Source organism: Cinclus cinclus, chromosome 22 (genome assembly GCF_963662255.1).
Source record: "Cinclus cinclus chromosome 22, bCinCin1.1, whole genome shotgun sequence".
NCBI lineage: Eukaryota > Metazoa > Chordata > Aves > Passeriformes > Cinclidae > Cinclus > Cinclus cinclus.
In genome coordinates this window covers 8059191-8080754 of record NC_085067.1, presented here as the reverse complement: position 1 = coordinate 8080754, position 21564 = coordinate 8059191, and the positions used below count along the sequence as shown (strand labels likewise).

At 44.6% G+C, this 21564-nt stretch overlaps 1 protein-coding gene across 1 annotated transcript in view; it reads right to left on the bottom strand.

Annotated features, from left to right (window-relative positions):
• Window positions 1-13527: 13527 nt before the first annotated feature.
• The window catches only part of GTF2IRD1 (GTF2I repeat domain containing 1), a 46593-nt gene continuing 38556 nt past the window's right edge, over window positions 13528-21564 (bottom strand). The window contains exons 22-26 of the mRNA XM_062506817.1: window positions 16947-17024; window positions 15683-15875; window positions 15204-15241; window positions 14354-14490; window positions 13528-13602 (exon numbers count right to left, since the gene is read on the bottom strand). Coding sequence (XP_062362801.1) covers window positions 13528-13602; window positions 14354-14490; window positions 15204-15241; window positions 15683-15875; window positions 16947-17024 — 521 coding nt within the window. The remainder of the gene's footprint in view (window positions 13603-14353; window positions 14491-15203; window positions 15242-15682; window positions 15876-16946; window positions 17025-21564) is intronic.

The following is a 21564-nucleotide window of genomic DNA, read 5'->3' as shown; positions in this document are numbered from 1 at the left end:
TCACTGGAGGCTGTGGACTTGTGCAAACCAAATACTCAGCTGCAAACACTGAGCAGAGAGCCCTAAACAACTGATCTGAGTGATTCAAGATAGCGTGGCTCTCCTGGTTCATTGCCACTGTTCCGTTGGACAAAACTGTCCTCAAAATTTACATTGTGGGAAACAGAAGCATTCTGCAGCAGCCTAGAAACACAAATCCCAACCCCAACCACTGAAACACGTCAAAACCTTAAAATGTTAAAAATCATCACCACCTTAACTGAAAACAGTAGATTTCACCCTGCAGTACCTGGGTGATTCCTTTTAGCAGACCCTGTGCAGGGAAAGGCGTACCCGCTGGTGAAGAACTTCAGCACAAAAGACACCAAATCTTTCTAGGCAGCCACAACTATTTACTATATCAATTTGTCAGTTCCCTTACTGTTTATATGGCATTTTAGTAGAAGGCCTCTAGAACTTCATGCACCACCATATCTTCTTGCTGCCATCTTCCAGCTGCACCTTACTGCACACACAGCTGATACTGACCATTTCATACAGGTTTAAATACCATGAATTCACCCTGCTCGAAAGTTACTCAAGCAAATCCTTCTGGAAGACCAGAGGAGTTTACCTGTCTACGAAATGGAAGTTCACTGCCAGGACATCATTCAGAGGCCACGTCCAGACTGTTGCCCTGCAGCCATGGACTGTTCTGGGGGGGAAAGGTGCCTTTTGATTAAACAACATCACAATCATGATTCATTTTGAGAGTTGTATGTGCAGCTGCTTCCTGCTGGTATGACCATTATTGCTATGACTTGGGTCCTCAGAAGAGTGGAGATTTGGTATTTCTCCAGGTCAGGACTCTTCCCACTCTTTTGTATCCCTCTGTGTGAACCAACACACAAAAGTAACCAAGGGTAACCATCAAACCACACCCAAAACGCAAAGTGTACTTTTGTCTTTGACAAAGCAGAGAATGAGCAACAATAAGCATAATAAATGGAGTTTTCTCACATAATTTCTAGCATTCCCAGCTGCAAAATCACTTTGATCAAAACCATTCTCTCCTGCTGACCAAACCTTCCCGTTTTAACCGTTTCCCCCCAACACACTCTCTTATCATCTCCTCCGGGTGAGCTGGGAAGCTGGATAAAGTTAACTGAAGTCACAGAGTTAAGTCGCACTTTATGTGAAATAGTGTTTATCCAGCATGATTACAAGATGATTACTGAAAAAACAGTTTCTTAAGACTTCCAAATCTGTCAGAGATATTTGCTGTATACTGTAAATCAGTGTTCAGACTAGAAGTAACTTATGTGGTTTTTGCAGATGGAGTAATTAAAACTGTAATATATTACCATGGACCATAACAATTGCTCCATCAGTTCAGAGCCTGGAAATTAAGAACTTCCTTCTAGAAAAGATGTTCAGCATAAGATACAGCCTCCATGGAGTTTTGCTGTCATATTCTTGAACCAAGTATTTTTTACATAAAACACCCGACTAATTAATCTTAGTGTTCTTTCTAGATTTAAAATTCAAGCCTTCTGGAAGAAAATATTTTGATCTAAATTCCTTGGCTTAAAGTATTCATAATCACTTTGCTTTTCTACTTCTGCTAGTTAACCAGATGGGCTCCAACAACAAATTGAATTAGGTTTTCATGTAACTGGCTTGTGTACTGTAACTCTTTTATAAGAAGAGAAAAGCATTTTAAAATAATTTAACTTTTGTGCCAGAGGGATACAGTGACAGTAAATATGCATTTTTCCAAAGTTCACAAATAAAATCCTTTAACATGCTAACCAGAATTGCAGGCACTAGTAATGCATCATGGGAACCCCTAGGTACATCTTCTTCAAGCACAAAAGAAGCTGCCACTTCGAAAATGTGGCAAATTTGTGTGGTGAGATGCTTCAAAGACCATACTGGTTAATAGGGACATAAAAATAATTTATGGCTGCTGAATAATTATTCATGTCACTGAACAGTTGTGCCATTGCAGACGTGCACAGACACTGTTGCAGCAGTTTGTAAATCACAAATTTTCCTCCAGCCACACCAGCCAGGGATCAAGTATCTCTAAAATGAAAGCCAAAAGGGTTGTGCACAAGCTGGCAGAGCAGGAGAGGTGCCAGCCACCACCAGACAGCCCTGCAGAGGGTCCTAGGCAACCGACAGGACAACAATAAATACTCTCATAAAATAATAGATTTAATCATATAAAAGGCAGTAGAAAATTGTGAAGTATGAGGTATCAGAATGTTAGGAGTGCTGTTTAAAATATACAATCATAGAAACTTCACTAAGAAGTTACTGGAGTTCCTATCTTTTGTTCAAGAAACTATGGAGACTGTCATGTTCACCAGTGACACTGCTTGCAAACCCCTTATCCTTCCCATCTAAATTTGAATATCAGGGATTCCAATGTACAGCTCCTCGGTAGAGATGACCAATGATTGATTGTCTTAGGGTAGGAACATTAATGAAGTTATACAAGTTATAACAAGTAATTGTAATGGTTACATTTAAGAGTGGGAATACTATACATAGCATATAAAAGAACTTATGTAACAATGATTCATCAGAAGATGTATATAAAATTGATTGGTTTTGTTTACTAAGCCAAACATGTTTGGAGACTTATCCTCCATGTTACCAGCCACAAAATAAAGAAGTGTCTGCTCATTCACATCAGATTGCAGTTGGATAAGTTTCTTTCACGCCATTTGGTGACAGTTTCTTGGCAGCCCAAATGGGACCTCATTAAGAGGGACCAGAGGACTTAGGAACCTGGCTGGTCCCAGCCAGCAACAAGGAATTCTCGGTTTAGAGACAACTTCAGGAGAAAACCACTCTAGAATGAGTGTTTCCTCAGAAGAAAAGTGTTTCAGCAATCCCTTCCCACCAATAAGAAATTCATATTAATGCATGAAAGTGAAAAAACCCCAACTGTTTATTGACAAATTGCCAACATGGCACGGAGAAAAAAAAAATAATAAATGCTAGATATTGAATTGTCAGAACCTTAGCCCACCTCCTGCCCCCAACACTGAAACAAAAAACTGCCCAAAATGCCAGAGTGAGGAAAGATGTGCGCTAATGTCTTTACACATAATGAGATGGGTGAAGGTATGGGTAGCAACAATTTGAAATGGGTGTTAATGTTTCTACTGATTTTGGGCAACAGGTTTGTTGCAGAGCCCAGACACTTTGATTCCTGGGATAGACAAGGGTCTGCACAAAGCTGAACTTCTGAACTTTGGGGTAAAACAGTAGGTTCAAAGCAGGAATATGTGGAAGGTGGTTCAGGTAGGCTGCACCTTCCTAGTACCTTACCAATGGGGAAAGGAAGAGAGCAACCTGTGGCCCGGAGTTTAGGGTAAAAGGAGGCTGCACCCTCCAAGAGCTCGAGAGAAAAGTCCATGGGCCTGTGCCCTAGTGACTTCTTTCCTTGTATTTAAATAAATTTGAAGGACTCCTCTGTCTCCTTCTTGAACACAAACTTCTGGCATTTTTGGATTTTGCTGACACCAGGGAATTAAAAAAAACAACTGCTGACTATGTGGCAGGGAGGAGGGGAAAAAAAAGGGCGATGAATTTTGTCTCAGGGAAGAAAAAAACAAAAGGTTCACACAGCAGCTTGGGGAAAAAAACAGATGGGAACCTGGTGAATCTGTGATGTTGGTCTCCTCTTGATAGCAGATGAAGCTGGTGGATTTAGGGTCCTTTCTTTCGCCGAGTCAGCTTTTCTGAGGTCGGGCTGGGATGGAGCAGCCACTCAGCTCCCTGCCAGTCCCTGTCACAATCAGTCTCCAATCGATTCTCTTATCTTGGACCAAAATCAAACCAAACAGTTAAAGAAAAAAAAAAAAAAAAGAAAGAAAAGGCCATTGAAAGATTGCTGCCACAGTCTCCAAGGACAGGGAAAAGAAAAAAACTTCTTGCCTAAACTAACAAAAAGTTATGTGGAGGAAGAAAAGCCGTTGTCTGAAGGTCACACAATGCACAAAGACATGAAATAAATGAAAGTCATTGCTCTGTCAAGCAGCTGCCACCCCTTGGAAAGGCTCTAGTGTGCACTGTAGTGGAGAAAGACCCTGCACAGAAATCAGGGCTTCTCACTGGGATCGCAGAAAATGTTGGTGTGAGAAAATCCTGCTGTGGCCAGACAGGTGGGGATTGCATGGAAGATCACGCTGTAAAAAGCCAGTGTCCATAAAGGAGACAGAGGAGTCCTGCAACTTTATTCAAATAAAGGGAGAGAGGTCTTGGGCGCTTAATCTCTTGAGGTCTTGGAGGGTGCAGCCTCTTTTTGTCCTAAACTCCCGGCTTCACGTTGTCCTGTCCTTTCCCCATTGGCTGATGTACTAGTGTGATAATTGATAAAAGATTTGTATTAATCATAAAAGCATTGGGGTTTGTATAAACCAGAATACTTAGGTCTGAAATGAAGCATGGACATTAAATAGAAAAAAAATATATATTATTAAATCATTCTGTTTAAATCCCCCTGTTACAAATATTGTGTTTTTTAGTAAATTGTATTTGATACCAGTTTGCAAAACGGGGGTTTCCCACGGCCTGAAAGATATTGCAAAATCAGATTTCCTGCCTTTGTATAATCAATTGCAGCCTGAAAGATTTTGCAATGCCAGATTTCCTGCCTTGGTGTAATCAATCCCAACCTATCTGTTAAGACCAGACCCCCCCATGTCTACTGTTCCTTATCTACCAAGACCACATGGCTGCTTGACAAACTGTCCGGAGACTACAAGGAAAACCATCCTATAAAAAGGAGCTGCAAACCAAGGTTCGATGGAGCGTGGAGTGAGCACTGACCCCTCACGTTCCCCAGCGCTGCGTGCTCCGTCTAGATCAAATAATGCAATCGAAATTTTGCTGAATATCGAGACTTTGTTTCTCGTTTATAACACCAGGAAGATACAACCTTCCTGAGCCATACCATATATGCCCCCTTGAAGCTGTAATTTTACCCCAAAGTTCAGGAACTCCAGCTTGTGCAGAGCCACTTGTCTCTATCAGGAGCCAGGCTGGCTGGGCTCTGCAACAACCCTGCTGCTTGGAGTTAGGGGAGACTTTCAGACCTATTTCAAAGACCTTAACACAGAACTGTTGGTAAAGACATTAGCACACATCTTCCCTATCACAGCTGACCTTAAGGGCAGCACTGAGCCCTAACTGAAGCTGCCTGGGAGCTCCCAGGGCAGCCAAGCCTTGCCACAACTGGGATGGAGCCTCTCACAACCCTTGAGCCTCCAGTCCCTTTTTATCCTTGCATAAGCAACTTGCTTTAAGCTGTGTAGGCTGCAAAGAGCTACAGGTAATGTCTGTGCAGCCATGCTTGCTTTGTGCACTGCTGGAAGAGTCTGGGATCTGCAGGAAGGAACGAGTTGTAATGACCACTGGAAAACAGTCCGGAACTTGGTTGTAGCTAAGACAAAGTCTTACTTTGGCAACAGCTGAACTCTTCAAAAGTATAAATAAACATTAAAAAAAACCCCAAAAACAAACTACCCAAAGAAGGAAGGAAGACCTCACTCTTAACTGCATTATTACTTTCCCAGCCTTTCCCTAGTGTCAGGGGAAGTAGGATCCTGTGGGGCACCCTCTGGCTGTCCTGCCTGGCAAGCTGCATGCCACCACCAGGGATTGCTCTGCAAGGCATTGCAAAAGGATTCCTCAAAAATGTATTTAGGCTTCTGAACAAAAGCACAGATGCTGTTTATGCTGTTCTTTAGCATCTCGGTGCACTACACTTTTAAAAAATTATTTGAATCAAAGCTCTCATTCTTTAATTAAACTTCATTTAGTTGCCATCTGCCTGGGATGAAAATGGCTTCGTGTTTTGCAACTCTTAATGAGGATTGTTATTGGATTTGTAAACACATAAACACTACCCCCAGCCCCCTCCAAAACACCAGAGTCTGAAAAGTAATAAATGAGAAACACAGCTCAAGCATTAAGATCTGCATCTTCACTCATCTAATTGTAATTCTCAGGAAAACAAAGCCACACACACCAAAGGTTTATGTCCAAAAAGGAGACAGAGGAGTCCTGCAACTTTATTTGAATAAAGGGAGAGGCCATGGGGCATTCCCCAGAGATCTCCCAAATTTTTGGAGAATGCAGCCTCCTTTTTATTCCAATTTTGCAACCACATGTCCCTCTCTCTTTCCCCATTGGCTGGAGTACTTGAGAGGTACAGACTTCCCAAAATGCCTAATACCTAAGAGTCCCTTCTAATGTCTACCCCCTCCCCTTTGTCTTTTCCTTGTATCACTCAGTGGAATTCCTTATGGTGTTTATGGTTCTTCCCATTGTTTCTTTCATCTTTCCTATTCAATTTTATATATCAGCAGACCTACAGTTTGTTTGTAAAGATAAACCTCTCATTCCATTTATCAATCAGTGGAATCCTGCCCGTGTTTCTTTTATCTCTCAGTATCTAGCTTTATTTACCAGCAGAACAACAGGTTGTTTCTAAAGAAAACTCCCGCATTCCTTTCAATCCTTCCTCTTTTATTTTCTCAGTAATTGTCTTTACAAACCTTAGTTAGTTATCATTGCCTTTACCTTCTGTTCCTGGGTCCCTTTAGGTTTTGCAATTATTTGCAGTGACATAATTTTCTGTCCTTTTGTAGCCATTTCTGGATCAGTAGGCAGGGCTACTTCCTGCATCCCCTTTACTACATGTTAACTAAGTTGCACTAAGCAAGGGGATCACACATGGTAAAAAAAAAAAAATAGAGTTACTACACCACATAAGTGGGAAAAAAAGCATTAATTTAACCCACAGTCTACCAGGTAAGCATGAAAACGTGCCCCATTCCCATCCTTTCCACATTTGAACTGGTACATATGCTAACTTTTCTTATTTCCTTTGTTATATGTTCCACCACTTTTTCATTGTCAGCTATTTGCAAACAACGGTTTGGGTAATTTAATTTTCCACACACTCCCCCTTCTTCTTAACTGATTTCCCTGAGCTTGTGGTAGCAAAAAGAATCCTGTATAACATACTCCTGACCAGTTTGGAGGTAACCTGCAATAGGCACGTTGGCAACCCATGGCCTGTGGTCACATTGTCCTGGCCTTCTGCAGATCCAACAATTGCTGACATTAAAGGTTTTTGTTACTTTTCCCAGGACTAAAAACCCCAATTCTCTCACTTCTGGCCCAAACTTAACTGACAACATAAAGGTAAGATTATTAAGAAAAACATTCTAATGGTGTAGTCTAATTTTCTATTTAATTTTCACAGTTGTCTTCCACATCACCTGTGATGCGTGAAGGCACAGAAACAGCTTAACATAAAGAAGACAATGACAGCAGCAAGGATTTGCCCCCAGTGACTGGAGACCCTAGAGGAGGGATGCCCATAGAGACTTTTTTGGGAGGCAGTCTGTGGGTAGGCACCTGGGGCTTCCCCCACGTCAGTGCACTGGCTGCTGCTCCAGGGCACTCCTCAGTCACAGCCTGCCACCCTTCTCCTCCACCTGAGATGTCCAAATCTCTTGGGCTTTAGAGACCTTGACGCGACTGTGATGGGTCACCTGTGTTCAGCTGTCTTGACAGGTGTTTCTGTGGTCAGTAACACCTGGAAAGGTCCACGCCACTTCACCACCAGTGGTGCTTCTTTCCACTCCTTAACTAGGACCCAGTCTCCCGGTTGGATGTTATGAATAGCAAAGTCCAAAGGCAGAGTCTGTGCTAACTGGGCTTTCTGCCAAAGAGATCTCACAAGAGACAGTATCCTGGCCACATACTGTTTTAAATACACATCACTTATTTACACACAGCCCCCCGCCCCTGTGCTACATTGAGAATTACAAGGGTAAGGAATTACAGAACAACAATTCAAAGGGAGATGATTGAATATCTCCTCTGGGCCTGGCCCTTATTATTGCCAAAGCTAATGGCAAAAGCCACATCCATAGCATCTTAGTTTCCATCACCAGCTTCATAAAGTCTTTCTTTATTTCTCCATTAATCTGTTTTATTTGACCTGAATTCTCAGGGTGCCAGGGGTTATGGAGGTCTCACTGAAGTCTCAAAGTAGCTGTAACCCCTTGAAGCATCCCCCTGCAAAATGAGTTCCCCTGTCCAAGTCCACCGCCCTTACAAATCCATATTCAGAAATCATTTGTTAACCGATGCAACAGTTGCTGCGGTGACTAGAAACTCCTCTGGCCACCCTATCGCTACCACTAAGCCCTCTTGTCTAGGGCGTCTCAGCAGAACACACTCAACAACCCTGGAAAGGACCTATAGCCCAAGGTCATTTCCCCTGCCTTCAATCTCCTCTGCAGATTGGCTGTTATCTTTAGCCATGCATCCCTCAATAGCTCCTTTTGCTAAAACAAAGAGACTCAAGGCAGTCCTTGAGAGTCCCAACGACTCCCCCAGTGGAGCAGTCTCAGTATTTGCAGGCTCAAAGTTCTTGGCATCTACTGTTTACTGTCCTTTGTAAATCAATTCTTCCCTCTTTCTTCTCCTCTGCCATCTTTAATTATCTCCAACTCCTCTGCTGATAAAGACACTACCACTACTCCCCCCCTCCCCCTGGCACCAGCTGAAGCACAGGGAGCAGAGAAGATCCCAGAGAGCTCTGGCAGAAGTGCTGCTTTTTGAACATCTCCATTGACCAGTTGATCACCTGTTGAGCACTCTGCCAGGTGTCCCTCAACGGCTCTTTCTCCCTCTTTTGGGAAATTCACCACCCCCAGCAAGTGATTAACTGAGCTCTCCTGAGCAGACCTTTTCCCTGCAGGTTAACAAACCTCTTTCCTCCCGGCTGTTTTGAATCAGCCCGTGCCTTAGTGGCACAGCCAGCCCCATCTAGCCCCATCTTGCCCACCAGGCTCTGAGCTGGAGATGCTGGTGCGGGGAAGAGTCTCTTTGCTCAGTTTCCATACCCCCCATCATTTACAGCCATTATGATTACATTCAGCTCTCTGAACTAAATCGTATGGCCCCAGCACAGTTCCTGTGCCCTAATTTAACTCCACTGCTTGCATTCACCTCTGCCTTTTGGCATCATCAGGGCCTGTGTGAGTACAGCACTCCAGCCTCCCACCCTGCCAGAGTCTCTATCAGCAGCCTCAAACATTCTTATCATTACTAAACCATGCTAATGCCTTCAGTGTTACAGCATCAGACTTCTATGTCCTTAACATAAAAATAATTAAAATATATTAAGTGTGCCTTCTTATGAGACATCCACCGGGGGGGGGGGGCATAACCTGCAAATAAGCCCCTTTCAGACATTTGATAAGAGAAAATGAGTTTTTATCTCTCAATCACGTTTTCTAATCAGAGATGCCACAGATTTGAGTATCAGGCAGAAACAAGAGTCAGATTTTGATGCCAACTGCTCAGATGTTAAACTGTATTTCCAGCTGGGGTCACTGATACAGACTTCACCACTTTTGTGCCTGTGCTGGTTTGGCACTAAAGACAACCCATGGAAATGATTTTTTTTTTCCTGAGAGGATCAGCTAGGCTTTCTCTATGTCTGACAAAAACCAATCAGTGATTGGTTTTGAGAACCGACAGCTGATTAAACCACTGAAAGAGAAGGACACACCTCTGTGAAATTCACATTTTAAAATGAACAAAGCCCGGGAAGCTGTTTTGGTTTCTGGCCTCTCAGAAGGTAACTAGCCTGGATGGGCTGGGGAGGTCCTGGCTCTTCTCTTCCCCTCTCCCCTCCGTGTGACAGAAGTGCTGCCATTGCTAACAGCCCTGGAGAGCAGCTCCAGGCAGGGACCACCCTGCTGCTCCCCTCCAGGCCAGCCCCTGTGGCCAGGGAGAGGGAGCTGAGCTGGGTTCTCCTCCCCGAATGGAAGGCAGCCAAACAACACACCATCACTTCTGGCTAGGACCCTGCTGCGAAAAATGTAGGTGTGATTTGTGTTATGAGGCAATAGCAGAAGTAAAACCACGCGAATGCTGGATGTTAAGCGGAAATAGTGCCTGGGATAATTATAAGAATCAATTTTAAGAAAGTCCAATAAAACATGGAACAAAAAGATTGTATTTATGCTTGTCTAAGAGAAATTGTAACTATGCTTACCTAAGAGAAATTGTAGCTATATTTGGCTTAAAGAGGCTTTGTGGTTGTCTGCTTGCATGCAAATGAGGAACTCACGGTCATATTTGCTTGCATGTTACAAAAAAAATAAGGAAGTTGTGGAAATTGTATTAAGCAAATAACTATAGTGATATAAATGGCTGATAACTACATATGCAGAAAAAAGTCATGAAAAAGACACTGAGGAAGATGATGAGCCTTCATCCAAGAGACCACTGCAAGAGGGCAAGCGATCCCCTAGCAATGACCATCAACTTGAAATCAAGGAAAGGAAAGAAGGTGGGAGTTATCAGGAAAACAAGAACTCAGACTGTAAAAAAGCTGAAGGAAGGCTGTGTGCTGTGCATCGGTGCTGGGGCAGTGACTCCCCGGCGCACCCAGCACTGTTTGCTTGCTGCTTTTTCTATTAATAAAAAATCATTGCAGAGATCATAATTTCTCATGAATTTATAGCACTGCTAAAATCCTAGTCCAGCCCAGCACAACTGCTGAAAACACTCTGATATGGTAAAATAGAATATGGGAAAAAAGAGATCACAAGACCATCTGCAGGCCTGGGCAAAATATTAACTCTTTCACTGCCCAGAATGAGGCTTGCAGGCACTTTGTTCTCTCTCCTGAAAGAAAAGGACTGAGATGAAGATATGCACAGAAACACCATGAAAACACTGAGGTCAGACAAAGGAAGAGTCAGGTCCTAGATGAGGGAAGGAGGAGAGTTGTGGACTGAAATTTATCTTTTTTTAAGCTGTGGAGAAGAAACTCTTCTTTCCCTATAATCCATAGAAATGTGTTATGGGGTGTATGAAAGTGTTCTAACTGTAGACATGAGCAGAGGCATTTGTGCTAAAGTAAGCGGGTGTTGAAATGGCTGCGATCCCGTAAGTTTGAATAGAGAGATGAAGATCCATGCTGCCCCCCAGGGAAGAAGAAAAAAGACCTCTGTTTTCAAAGATGAAGAGAGCTTTTTGTTTGAACTGATATAATCCTTAAAGTGTGCCTCATAAGTTGACATGGTCCTCAATAACGCTTGTGGGAAGACTGCTGGTGGAGGGATTTTTACACAGTGATCAGATTTCCATTCTCCCAGGTGGCTGATCACTGTGACATTCAGGCCACAAGAAAACTGTTTCTTGTAGAGAAACCTTCATAGACTGAAAAGAAGTATCCTCTCCCAGGTAAATTGGTGAAAGACTATTTTTAGAGATGGTAAACTGACTGATTGGTTCCTGTACATTGTCAGTGTGAAAGAAAAGAAGTTGTGGGGGGAGGAGAAGTGTTCTAAACGTTTTATTTTGATTCTTATTATTTTTCTCTTATCATTTATAGTAATAAAGTTTTTCTTTGTACCCTTTAAAGTTTGAGCCTGTTTTGCCTTTCTCCTGATCTTATCTCACAGCAGGAAATGAGTAAATAACTCTAGTGGGTGAACTGGCAATTTGGCCAGCACTAAATCCGCAACATAAATTGGTGCATTGGCCAGGAAATCTCGAATTGGTGAACTGAAAGCACTGCAGTGCCATATCCTACATTTACTTGGGATTTTGTTATTTCACGTGATCATTTACATCTAACTCCAGAGCAAGTTCAAGTCCAGATCCAGGAAACTGCAGCTGCCTTGAAACACATCTACTCACCATCAAGTAACAGTTCTGTGTACTGTCCAAAGCCTTCTCATGGCCTGAAGGGACACAAACTCAAGCAGAGAGAAAACATGTAAAACAAAGCAGCAGATTATACTCAGAAAAACCTTCAGGAGTGACTTTGATCCTCTGTCTGCCACCATCTACCCACCAGCAGACCACAGCCACTGCTGTTGGGGCAGGTTTGCTGTGACAAGCCTATGGTGACCCATCCTGTAGTCCTGGAGGGACACTCAGCAATGGTCACCTCACATATCACTGTTTATAAGGACTCCAAAGCTAGAAGCCCCAGGACTCTAGCTTCACTAGTGGCTCATGCTGGGCTGCATTTACCTACACACAAGCCAGGATGTTTCTTCTTCTCGGTTTCTTGCACTGACATGAGTTCCCACCGTGTCTCTCCCATGCACGGCTCTCAGCAGGCACAAAGCACAAGTTAAACACATGCAGTGGAAAGCAACAGCTGCCACAGCCATTTGCTTCTCCTGCCAAATGAATGGAATGGAAATACAAGGGCAGGAATTTCAAATTCTACCCCTCAATTTATTGGTTTGTTTATTATGTGGGGCAAAGTAGTCCAGGGTACATGGAGGAGTCTGGGGCCATCCCTGGATGCACTCAGCATTGCCACTTGCAGTGGTCCAGTGTTATGGAACCTGTGTGAAAGTGTGATCAGCCTGCAGAACAGGAGGCTCAGGGGGAACGTTCTTGTTCACAACTACCTGAAAGGATGTTGTAGCCAGGCAGGCAGAGGTCTCTTCTCACAGGTAACAAGTGATAGAACGAGAGGAAATGGCCTCAAGTTTTGCCAGGGGATGCTTAGATTTGGTATTGGGGAAAAAGTGTCTTCAACAATAGGGAGGTCAGGCATTGAAATAAACTGTCCAGGAAAGTGCAAGCATCACCATTATCCTCCCACTATTCAAGAACTATGTGGGTGTGGTCCTTAGGTATGTGGTTCAGTGGTGAATATGGCAGTGCTGGGTTAATGGCCCAACTCAGTCTTACAGACCTTTTCCAAATTAAGCAATTCCACAATTCTATTGTGGGAGCTTCCTCCCCCAAAAGGCATCAAAGCCTCCCATAAAATCACAGAATGATAATAATAAAACCATAAATCATGAAGGACTTCAGTGGCCGAAAACTCTTCTTGGTTCAGATGCCAGTTAAACGCATGCAATTTAATCTTTCTGTGCCTTTCCAAGCCTGGGACAGCAGGAGACTCAACACAGGAGGGCTTGGGGGGACTCTCACCTGTTGGAGGGCCTGAAACCCCCTTCCCCCTTAATCCTAATGCACTTCAGCTTTGGAGTCAACAAAACTTATGGGTGAAGGTGACTGATGCTTGGGAGGACTGGTTCCCTCCTCTGTCACCACTGCAGCTCAGTGCCACTCCTCTGGCAGCTCTGTACATAAATTTTTACACCTTTGAGCTAAATTAAATGAAGCATTAAAACATTTCAGACCTCTTGGCTTCAGGCACTGGTGACTACTAAGGATTTACTGAGCAGCCAAAGCTCAAAAAGGTCTGTCCAAGGGGTGCCCTTCTGCCCTTATTCTTACCTGTGTTATTTATCAATACTCTATGTAATAAAATAAGTACTTTTAAGAGCAAGGCAACACTTTTTATTTTTATTTAAAAAGGCCTTGATGGCAGGAATATAGTGTAAAAATCATTGGAAAAACTAAAAGGCATCGATACATATTGGAATATACACTTTTTACATAAATTACGTTTATTTTTTTTTTCTTTCATTTGAGGTTCTTATTTGATATTGAGGTCTAATAGTTAATAGGTCCTGGGATCTGGACGTTTAGACCACCATAGTCTAACATGTACATGTTCATGGGCCATTGCTGAAAGAGAGGGAGAGAAAAAGAAGGCAAAAGTCTCCGTTAGGACACAACACAAAACCACACATACATCAAATCTCTGACATGTTCCAACAACTGGCTGTTGCTCCCACTTTCCAAGTAAGAGAAAAGAACCAACCCCAAACCAAAACACCACTAGCAAACTTGACAAAAACATTTTAAAGTTTATATTTCTCTTGTGCATTTTTGGGAGTTTTATTTGGTATCATCCACAACTAAAGCCAAGCCTTGAAGGAGTGCAGTTGTATGCGTCTCCCTGACTTTATCTCCTATTTTTCCCATTTTGTGGCATTCTAGAGCTCTGCATTGCTCCCAGAACTGAGCTAGAGGTACACCCAGCACAGCTTGGACCATGGGGAACCACCAGGTTCTGCTGAGAGGCACCACAGACCCAAGGTGATGAGAGGCACCACAGACCCCACCCAGCACTGGGGTGGAGGGATTTGCTTGAGCCTGTCTCATATGCAGCACCCACTAAAGCTGAGCACCCCTGAGGCACACTGCAGGAATGCAGGAGAGCTCAGCTGACTTCCCCCAGACAAACCCTGCAGAAAAAGACAGCCCCACAGGTGTGTCCCCTCCTTCACCAAACCTGCTTGTGCCATTTTACATCATACTTTATAGTGTTTGTCAGGTAGAGGGAGGTGGTGACAGCTCGAGGAGAACAGAGAGCAGCATCCTGAAGCAGAAAGATAGGTAGGCAGTAACCCCCCTAATATCTGGAAGGCTTTACCACAAGTGAGATCTGATTTGTTGATGATGTAGACTCCATATTGGAAGAAGAGGAAGAGGAAGAAGAGGAAGAGGAAGATACCGAGTTCCCTTCGGAGATCCTCTTCCGCTTCCGTTTGGGAACACTGATGTCTTTCTCTGCAAGGAGAGAGGGGAGGCATGAGGAGTCCAAGCCCTGAGAATGGTCCCTAAATGTGGGGACTCATCTTGCCTTCCACAGAGCATCCCCCTGCAGTATCTGCTGTGCTGCCACTGGTGACACAGGCTTGGCCTCCACGACGTGGCACAGAGCTGTCAGCTTTCCTCACACTGCAGGCATGCTTTTACTTGCCAGATCTCCCTTCTCTATTCATCTACCTCTTTTCATAAAACTTACAGGACTGCAGTTATCTCTAGGACTGCTAATTCTGACACATTTGATTAAAACTGTCTGAGATTTATCAGGATGATGGGACAGAGAGAGAAACACGTTCCCAGGTTCCCCGTGATGTCAGAAACCTTGTTCCCTTAGAAATTCAACTGCTAAAAGATGGCTCAAATTAAGGGCTTTAACCAGGGAATAAATTGCTCATGGTGAGTAAATTGCTAATGGGAGAGAGATAATCGCATCCTCCAGAACATGCTGGAAGTTTGAACCAAACAACCCAGCTTTCCCACAGCTCACAGAAGTGGAATCCTCCAAGAAGATAGTTTACTCTGGAACAGATGCTGAGCCGAATGTTTTGTAGGTAGGATCTTCTCCCCACCCTGCCCTGGGGATGTGGCAGGTTCAAATGCCACCTCACAGCTCCCCTCCATTTTCTCTCCCACAATGTCAGGAAAGCCACAGTTATGTCCTAGCCTTCCCTTACCTGTTTGTTTGGCCTCGGTGCAGATTTCAGCAAACGGCCTGTGGAAGAGACAAGGGATGAGTCAGTTGTTTCACCCTGTGTGCCTGCCTGTGCTGGGACACAGCCCAGACCCTGACCTGAGCTGACTGCTCCAACACCCCATTGTGTGGAGAGGGGACTTGGGGAGAAGCAACCTGAAAGAACTCTGCTGGGTCTCTTGAGTTACCAGCCCCCGTGTCACATCCCTTCTCAGCACCATCATCCCAGATCACACAAGAAAGAGGGGACAAATCAGCCCTGCTAATCCTTCACTGTGCCTACCCATGGCCAAGTACCTCCCTGTGGCACAGGACAGTGGATGCCAGGAATGGAGCAGGTCCTCCACAGGTATGTGGTGGCTCTGGTGGCCTCATGGTGAGTTGCTCTGCTTATGGCTGAAGAAGCAAGGACAACACTTAACAAACAGAAACTTCCCCTATCACAAAGCTGGGAAAACTTACTGGAGCTGGTTTATAATCACTATTCGGATGCTCTCCCGTGCCTTCAGGATCTTCTCCAGCCGATGAATGTCATAGGTATTGGGATTTCTGAAAGGGATATCGTCTGGCAGCCCAGTAACCTCCACAGACTCAGGACTGTCCCTGATGAGTTTATAGGGCACCATGACAGGTCGGTTCAAGCCCAGAGCCTCTCCTGCAATGCCAGAACACAGGACAGCACAACAGCTTTATCCTACAGGGATCCAGAACCAGCCAACTGAAGGACCAAGAGCCCTGGGGGACTTTGGGATACCACGGCTGCTATGGTGCCCAACCTTTGCTGCAGTCACATCCCACCCAGCCATTTTACATGTACCTGCCCAATTTATTGTCTACTCTGTTAGTCAACATTTAGAATTCTGTCAAGAATTCTGAACTCAGGTGAGTTCAGAACACACACACTGCCACACTTGGCCCAAAACCATGGAGTTCAGAACACACACACTGCCACACTTGGCCCAAAACCATGGCTGGACCAGCAGCAGCAGCAGCATGCAAGACAGCCCAGGACAGAGAGGAAATGCAAGAGATTTGCCCATTTCCTCTTGCCTCTGTACATCAGCAGGTCTGGAGGCACTGGGATGGAGATCAAAGCCATCCTCATCCACATCACATTGCACACACTCCTCCCCATTCCTTGAATCCATTTATTTATTTGGTCTCCACAACATCCTATGGCAGTGATACACCTCTGTTTAATTCCTTGCTGCATAAAAAGCCCTTCCTTCTGTACAATTAAACCCACTGCTCACCTCTCTGGGTACCCCTTCATTTCCTGCTCACTGGGGAGCAGGAAGGACATCCCTCACTCCTGCGCTGTTTCTGACTCTAAGAGCCTGGTCCCACCTTGAATCTCTGCAGCCTCAAAACCTGAACTGTTAGTGGCCACACGGCCACATTTCTGCCTTTCCTTCCAGAGAGTTTGTCCCATCAGAGGCTGACATCAGACCGAACAAATCCTGCTACTGTGCTACATTTTGCCATACCCCTTCCCCTCTCCAAGGATGAGCTGTCAACAAGAAGGTAATGGTCCCACCTGCCAAGGGTGGGAGACAGGGATGTCCCTGAGGACAGGCTGTACCATGGAGCAGCAGGACAATATCTGTGCTGCAGCAGCTGCCACGTGCTTGGGCTATGATTAGAGGCCTTTGTGGAAACAATTTTAACTGTGGCTGCTCTCAGCAAAACCAGCCTCACCCTATGATGCACACAAGCAGAGACTCACCGTATTTTTCATTGAAAAGCTCTTTCACTTGCTCTCGAAGAATCACCTTCTCTCCAAGTCTGTTGGCATCATCCTCATCTGCAAGAGCAAGAAAGAACAGGGGTGAACTTAACTTGTTCCCTTCTGAGTCCCTGGAAACCAATCTCACTGACATAATGCAGGACAGTATCCCTGTCCCTCTGCCCCAGCATGGCCTGGGGACACCTTGGAGGTGCTGCTCTGTGCTTGTACCCTGCAACACCTTTCAGAGCTGTGAAAGTAGCTCTAAAATGCTGCCAAAATTCCATTTGCCATGTGCTGCCACAGCTAAAAGCATTTTATATCTACTTTGTGGGGCCGGAAATGACTAGAAAAAATGCAAAGCAATGAAGACTCAAGCCCTCAGTGCCATGAATGGTCCCACAAGTGACATCAAGGAATGAGAGAGCACTTTTTTGGCTAAGCTCCTAAGTGAAGTATTGTTTTATAATATGCCATATAATCAGCTTGGCTTTAGCAGCTTTTAAAATTATCCTAACTGTGCTAGACAGTTTCTCTTTCATTCTCTCATTTCAAATGATGTGCCTGAATCAGCAGATTTTTACACCCAGCTGTTCAGCATCCTCAGGTGGCTCCAGGACAAATGACTGGGGTCATGACCCTTTGACCTAACCCTAACCTGTCCCTTTCAATGTCTTTTTCCCCCCACATGTATAAAGTACCAAGTGAACACACCTTCTCTGCCTCTTGCTGCAGTCACCCCTCCAGCCTGCTGGGATGCACACTGCAGGACCAGCCCAGTGGGGTGGACTCCCCACCTTCTCTCCTCCCAAAGACCCTCACTGCACCCAAGGCAGGCACTGTCACCCAGGCTGGCAAGCCACTGGGTAAAAATAATGGAATCACTGAATGGCTTGGGTTAAAAAGGACCTTCTAACACCACCCAGTTTCAACTTCCTGCCATGTGCAGGGACACCTTCCATGAAAGCAGGTTGCCCCAAGCCCTGTTCAACCTGGCCTTGAACATTTCCAAGGATGGTGCATCCACAGCTTCTCTGGGCACTCTGTGCCAGGGTGTCACCACCCTCACACAGAAGAAATTTGTCCCAATATCCCATCTAACCCTGCCCTCTGGCAGTGTGAAGCCATTCCCCTTTGTCCTTTCACTCCAGGCCCTTGTTCAAGGTCCCTTTCCAGATCTCTTGGAGCTTCTTCAGGCACTGGAAGGAGCTCCAAGGTCTCCCTAGAGCCTTTTCTTCTCCAGGTGAACACCTGTCCCAGCCTGTGTCCAGAGCAGGAGTGCTCCAGCTCTTGGGTAAGTCTGTAGCCTTATTTGGACTCATTCCAACAGGTTCAGGTCTGCCTCAGCCAGATGCAGTGCTTCAGGTGGGGTCTCACAGGAGCAGAGACTATTCATGGTGGGTTTTTACCCACCAAAATCAAGGTGATCCCTGCAAACCTTAGCATGATGAATCAAGGCATCCTCTGCCCCCAGTCTGCAGCTATTTAGTTTCATTTTGAGCAATCACATGATTACGTTTCTTTAGAATTTTGAGCAATCATATGATTTTTGTTTTGGTTTCAAGCAAACACATGGCTTGAAGTTTTGTTTTAAATGAGAGGTGAAAATTCACTGCTCAGCACTCCAGGCAGAAAGACTCCCATCCCACATCTCTGCCACTCTGTTGCTGTGGGTGCTGGAGAGAAACTGGCAACCTCAAACCTCTGCACCTTTCTACTGCAGGGTACAGCCTCAAAAAAACCTTTTCTCCACCTGGAAAACAATTGTTTTGTTTGGATAGTATACATACACACCAAAGAATCCCAAACAAACAAACAAACAAACAAAAATAACCACAACAAAACAAAGCAACCAAATAAAGCCCCAAAAAACAACCAAGCCCACCCAAAAAAAAACCCAAAAAGAAAAAAACAAACAACCAAAAACCAACAGAAAAACAAACAAACAAAAAAAAACCTAAAAAAATCACAAACAAATCAAAATAAAAAACAAACAAGAACTTTCTGCAAAGAGAGCTCAGGGGCAAGTTTGTGCTTCCAGTTGTGAATCCAGAAATGGCAACAAAGCAGCTTGAATGGCATGGAGCAAAACATAAATACAGTAGATGAAGATTTCTAAGTGGTGCCTTGCAGTGCCACTCCGGAGGCCATGGCAGACCAGAGGGGACAGCCCTGTGGACTCCCTCTGTGACTTCCTTGTCATCAATGCTCAGTTTGGGGGCTGTACATACGTTCCCATATGGATGTGTAGATGGTAGCAGACAAAGACACACCAAAACTCAGTGTTCTCACTCATTTAATTCTCTGGGACTGAAAAATGCAGCAGGTCTTTCCTTTCTGCTCGTGCCCCAAGTGACCTGAGTGCAAGAAACAAGGTGCCAAGGGGATCCCAAGGGATCGTGTTTTTTCCACCTTGAGGCAGGCACTACTCCTGAATTCCCATCCAAGGACACAAACAAATGTCATGAAAATCCTGGAACTGAGCATGCATAACAGTGAAGTCAAAGAGGAGCCTCTGGCCAGTGGCACTGCTTCCCAGGGACTTACCCCTCCGTGCCCAGGCAAGAGAGATCTCCATCTCCCTTTGACTTTAACTATTTGGGTTTGGGAATTAATCAACTCAAGGAGTAAACTGAAGGAAGGAGTAAATCAAGGAAGCCACTAGTGCTCCTGAAATGTGCTGAGTCCTTTCCATAAAGCAGGTTTGTCCACACTGCTGGCTTCAGGTCTGTGTTATCTTTTAAATTAAAATAGTAGCTAGTTGATTAACTTTTTTTTCCCAATTCTGCTTGCCTAAAGTCAGCACCTCTGCACTCCACAGGCATTTGTGACAAGTGGTCACATTTTTAAAGCACCACTTACTTTTTTTTTCTACAGGACTTGTCAGAGCTTAACATTTCCTGGAGAGACACCAAGCTACTTTTAGTAATTATTAAAACTGAGATTTAGGTGTCGCTGGGCAATAGAATCCAAACTGCTTATTCCTCTAGTGACAGAAAAAACCCTCACAAAACCAAATCTAAGGTATCCTATGGATAAATAATAGTTCTGTCTGTGTTCATGATGTCATGTGCAGAACCCTGATCTCAGTGGTGAAGCCACAGCATAGTTGGGCAGGATACCCACACAATGGAGCCTTCTTCCTTCCCATGCCACTACCTGTACCCTCAAATGCTGCTCAAGGGGATGCCTGTCCTCCACTCAGCCACTGCTCATGGAGTAACAGCCTCCTGTTACCCAAAGACTTTGTGAACAGCGTTTCATCAGGAAAGCTGTCACTGCCCAACACATCACTGAGAATATGGCTCAGATCCCTTCTGCAGACAATGTCAGATCATCAAAGACATACTCAGCCAGCAGGCTGAAGGCAGGCTCCTTACAGCAGCCTGGGATCTTGCTCTGAATCCTAAGGGGATTCTTCCCCTTTCCAGCTTCCACAGCTGCAATTCAGCTATACCCCTGTGTAAATCTGGAATAAATGTGCTCACTTGACTGAGGCTATTCTGCAGTAACTCAGGTTTAAATGCAGTTCAAATTAGGTTAACATATGCATGTTTTCAAAGCTGAGCTATAAACTTGTGGGAGCAGCAATTACCACCTAGACCCACAGCCCAAATCCCAGCTGATGGCACTAAGGCTGGATCTGCTGTAGCTATGCTGTGCCCTGCTACAGGCACAGGCAGGTGAGCTCCTCCTTAGTCCTGTACATCAGTCCACATCTTCCATCCCTGGAGCCTTCATGGCTATGCATCAGCCCTGACCCAGAGTATGTGTTAAAGCAAAGCAAAAAAAAAAACAACCCAAATCCATGGAAGCTCTCCTTATGAATGGCAAGTGGATTTGTAATAAATTAATTGCTGGGACATGAGAATGGAGGATGGGAAGAACATGGCAGGTTCGTTTGGCTGGAGTGATGGCACCGATGCCAAGGGACTACAGCAACAGTGCTTAGAAATGGAGAAAGGATTAATAACAACAATAAAACACTGTATCATTCAGTTCTGGATATCACAGGGAAACAGAGCAACAGGGAAAAAAACAATACCTGAAATTTGGGGGGTTTAGACATTTTCATTCCCATATTAAAACACAAATGCATTTCTTGTCTGCTACCATCTACGATGCATCAACTGAGCTACGTACCATTCAAAGCAGCATAGGCTTTTTCCAAAGATGTTATCCGTCTAGGGGCTACAGCGCAAGTTAATGGAAGACAAAAAAAAAGAGAAAGAAAAAGAGATCCATGAGTGCTGCAGCTTGGTTTCTTGGTCACAAACAAAAGCAAAACCCAGGATTATAATTCCTCTGGTCCCTTGGCACAAAGACATTTTGGTAGCTAATAACTGCTGGGCAAGTTATTTACTAGTGAGCTGGGCTCTCCATCTCATAGCAGGACCTGCTTTGCTGGAATGTGCTTAAGCCTGCAAGCATCCCTTTGGCCATGCCACTCTCCTGAGCAGCTCAAGGTCCACATGTGCATAAGCGTGGATGGCCAAATGGCAGCATTTATGGCATGTGCCAGAGCAGCAGCAGCTGTGTTGCACAGCTGTTCCGGTGCCAGAGGAGAAGAAAAAAATCTCAGGTTAAAAGCAGATGAAAAGCAAACAGGGAAATTGTG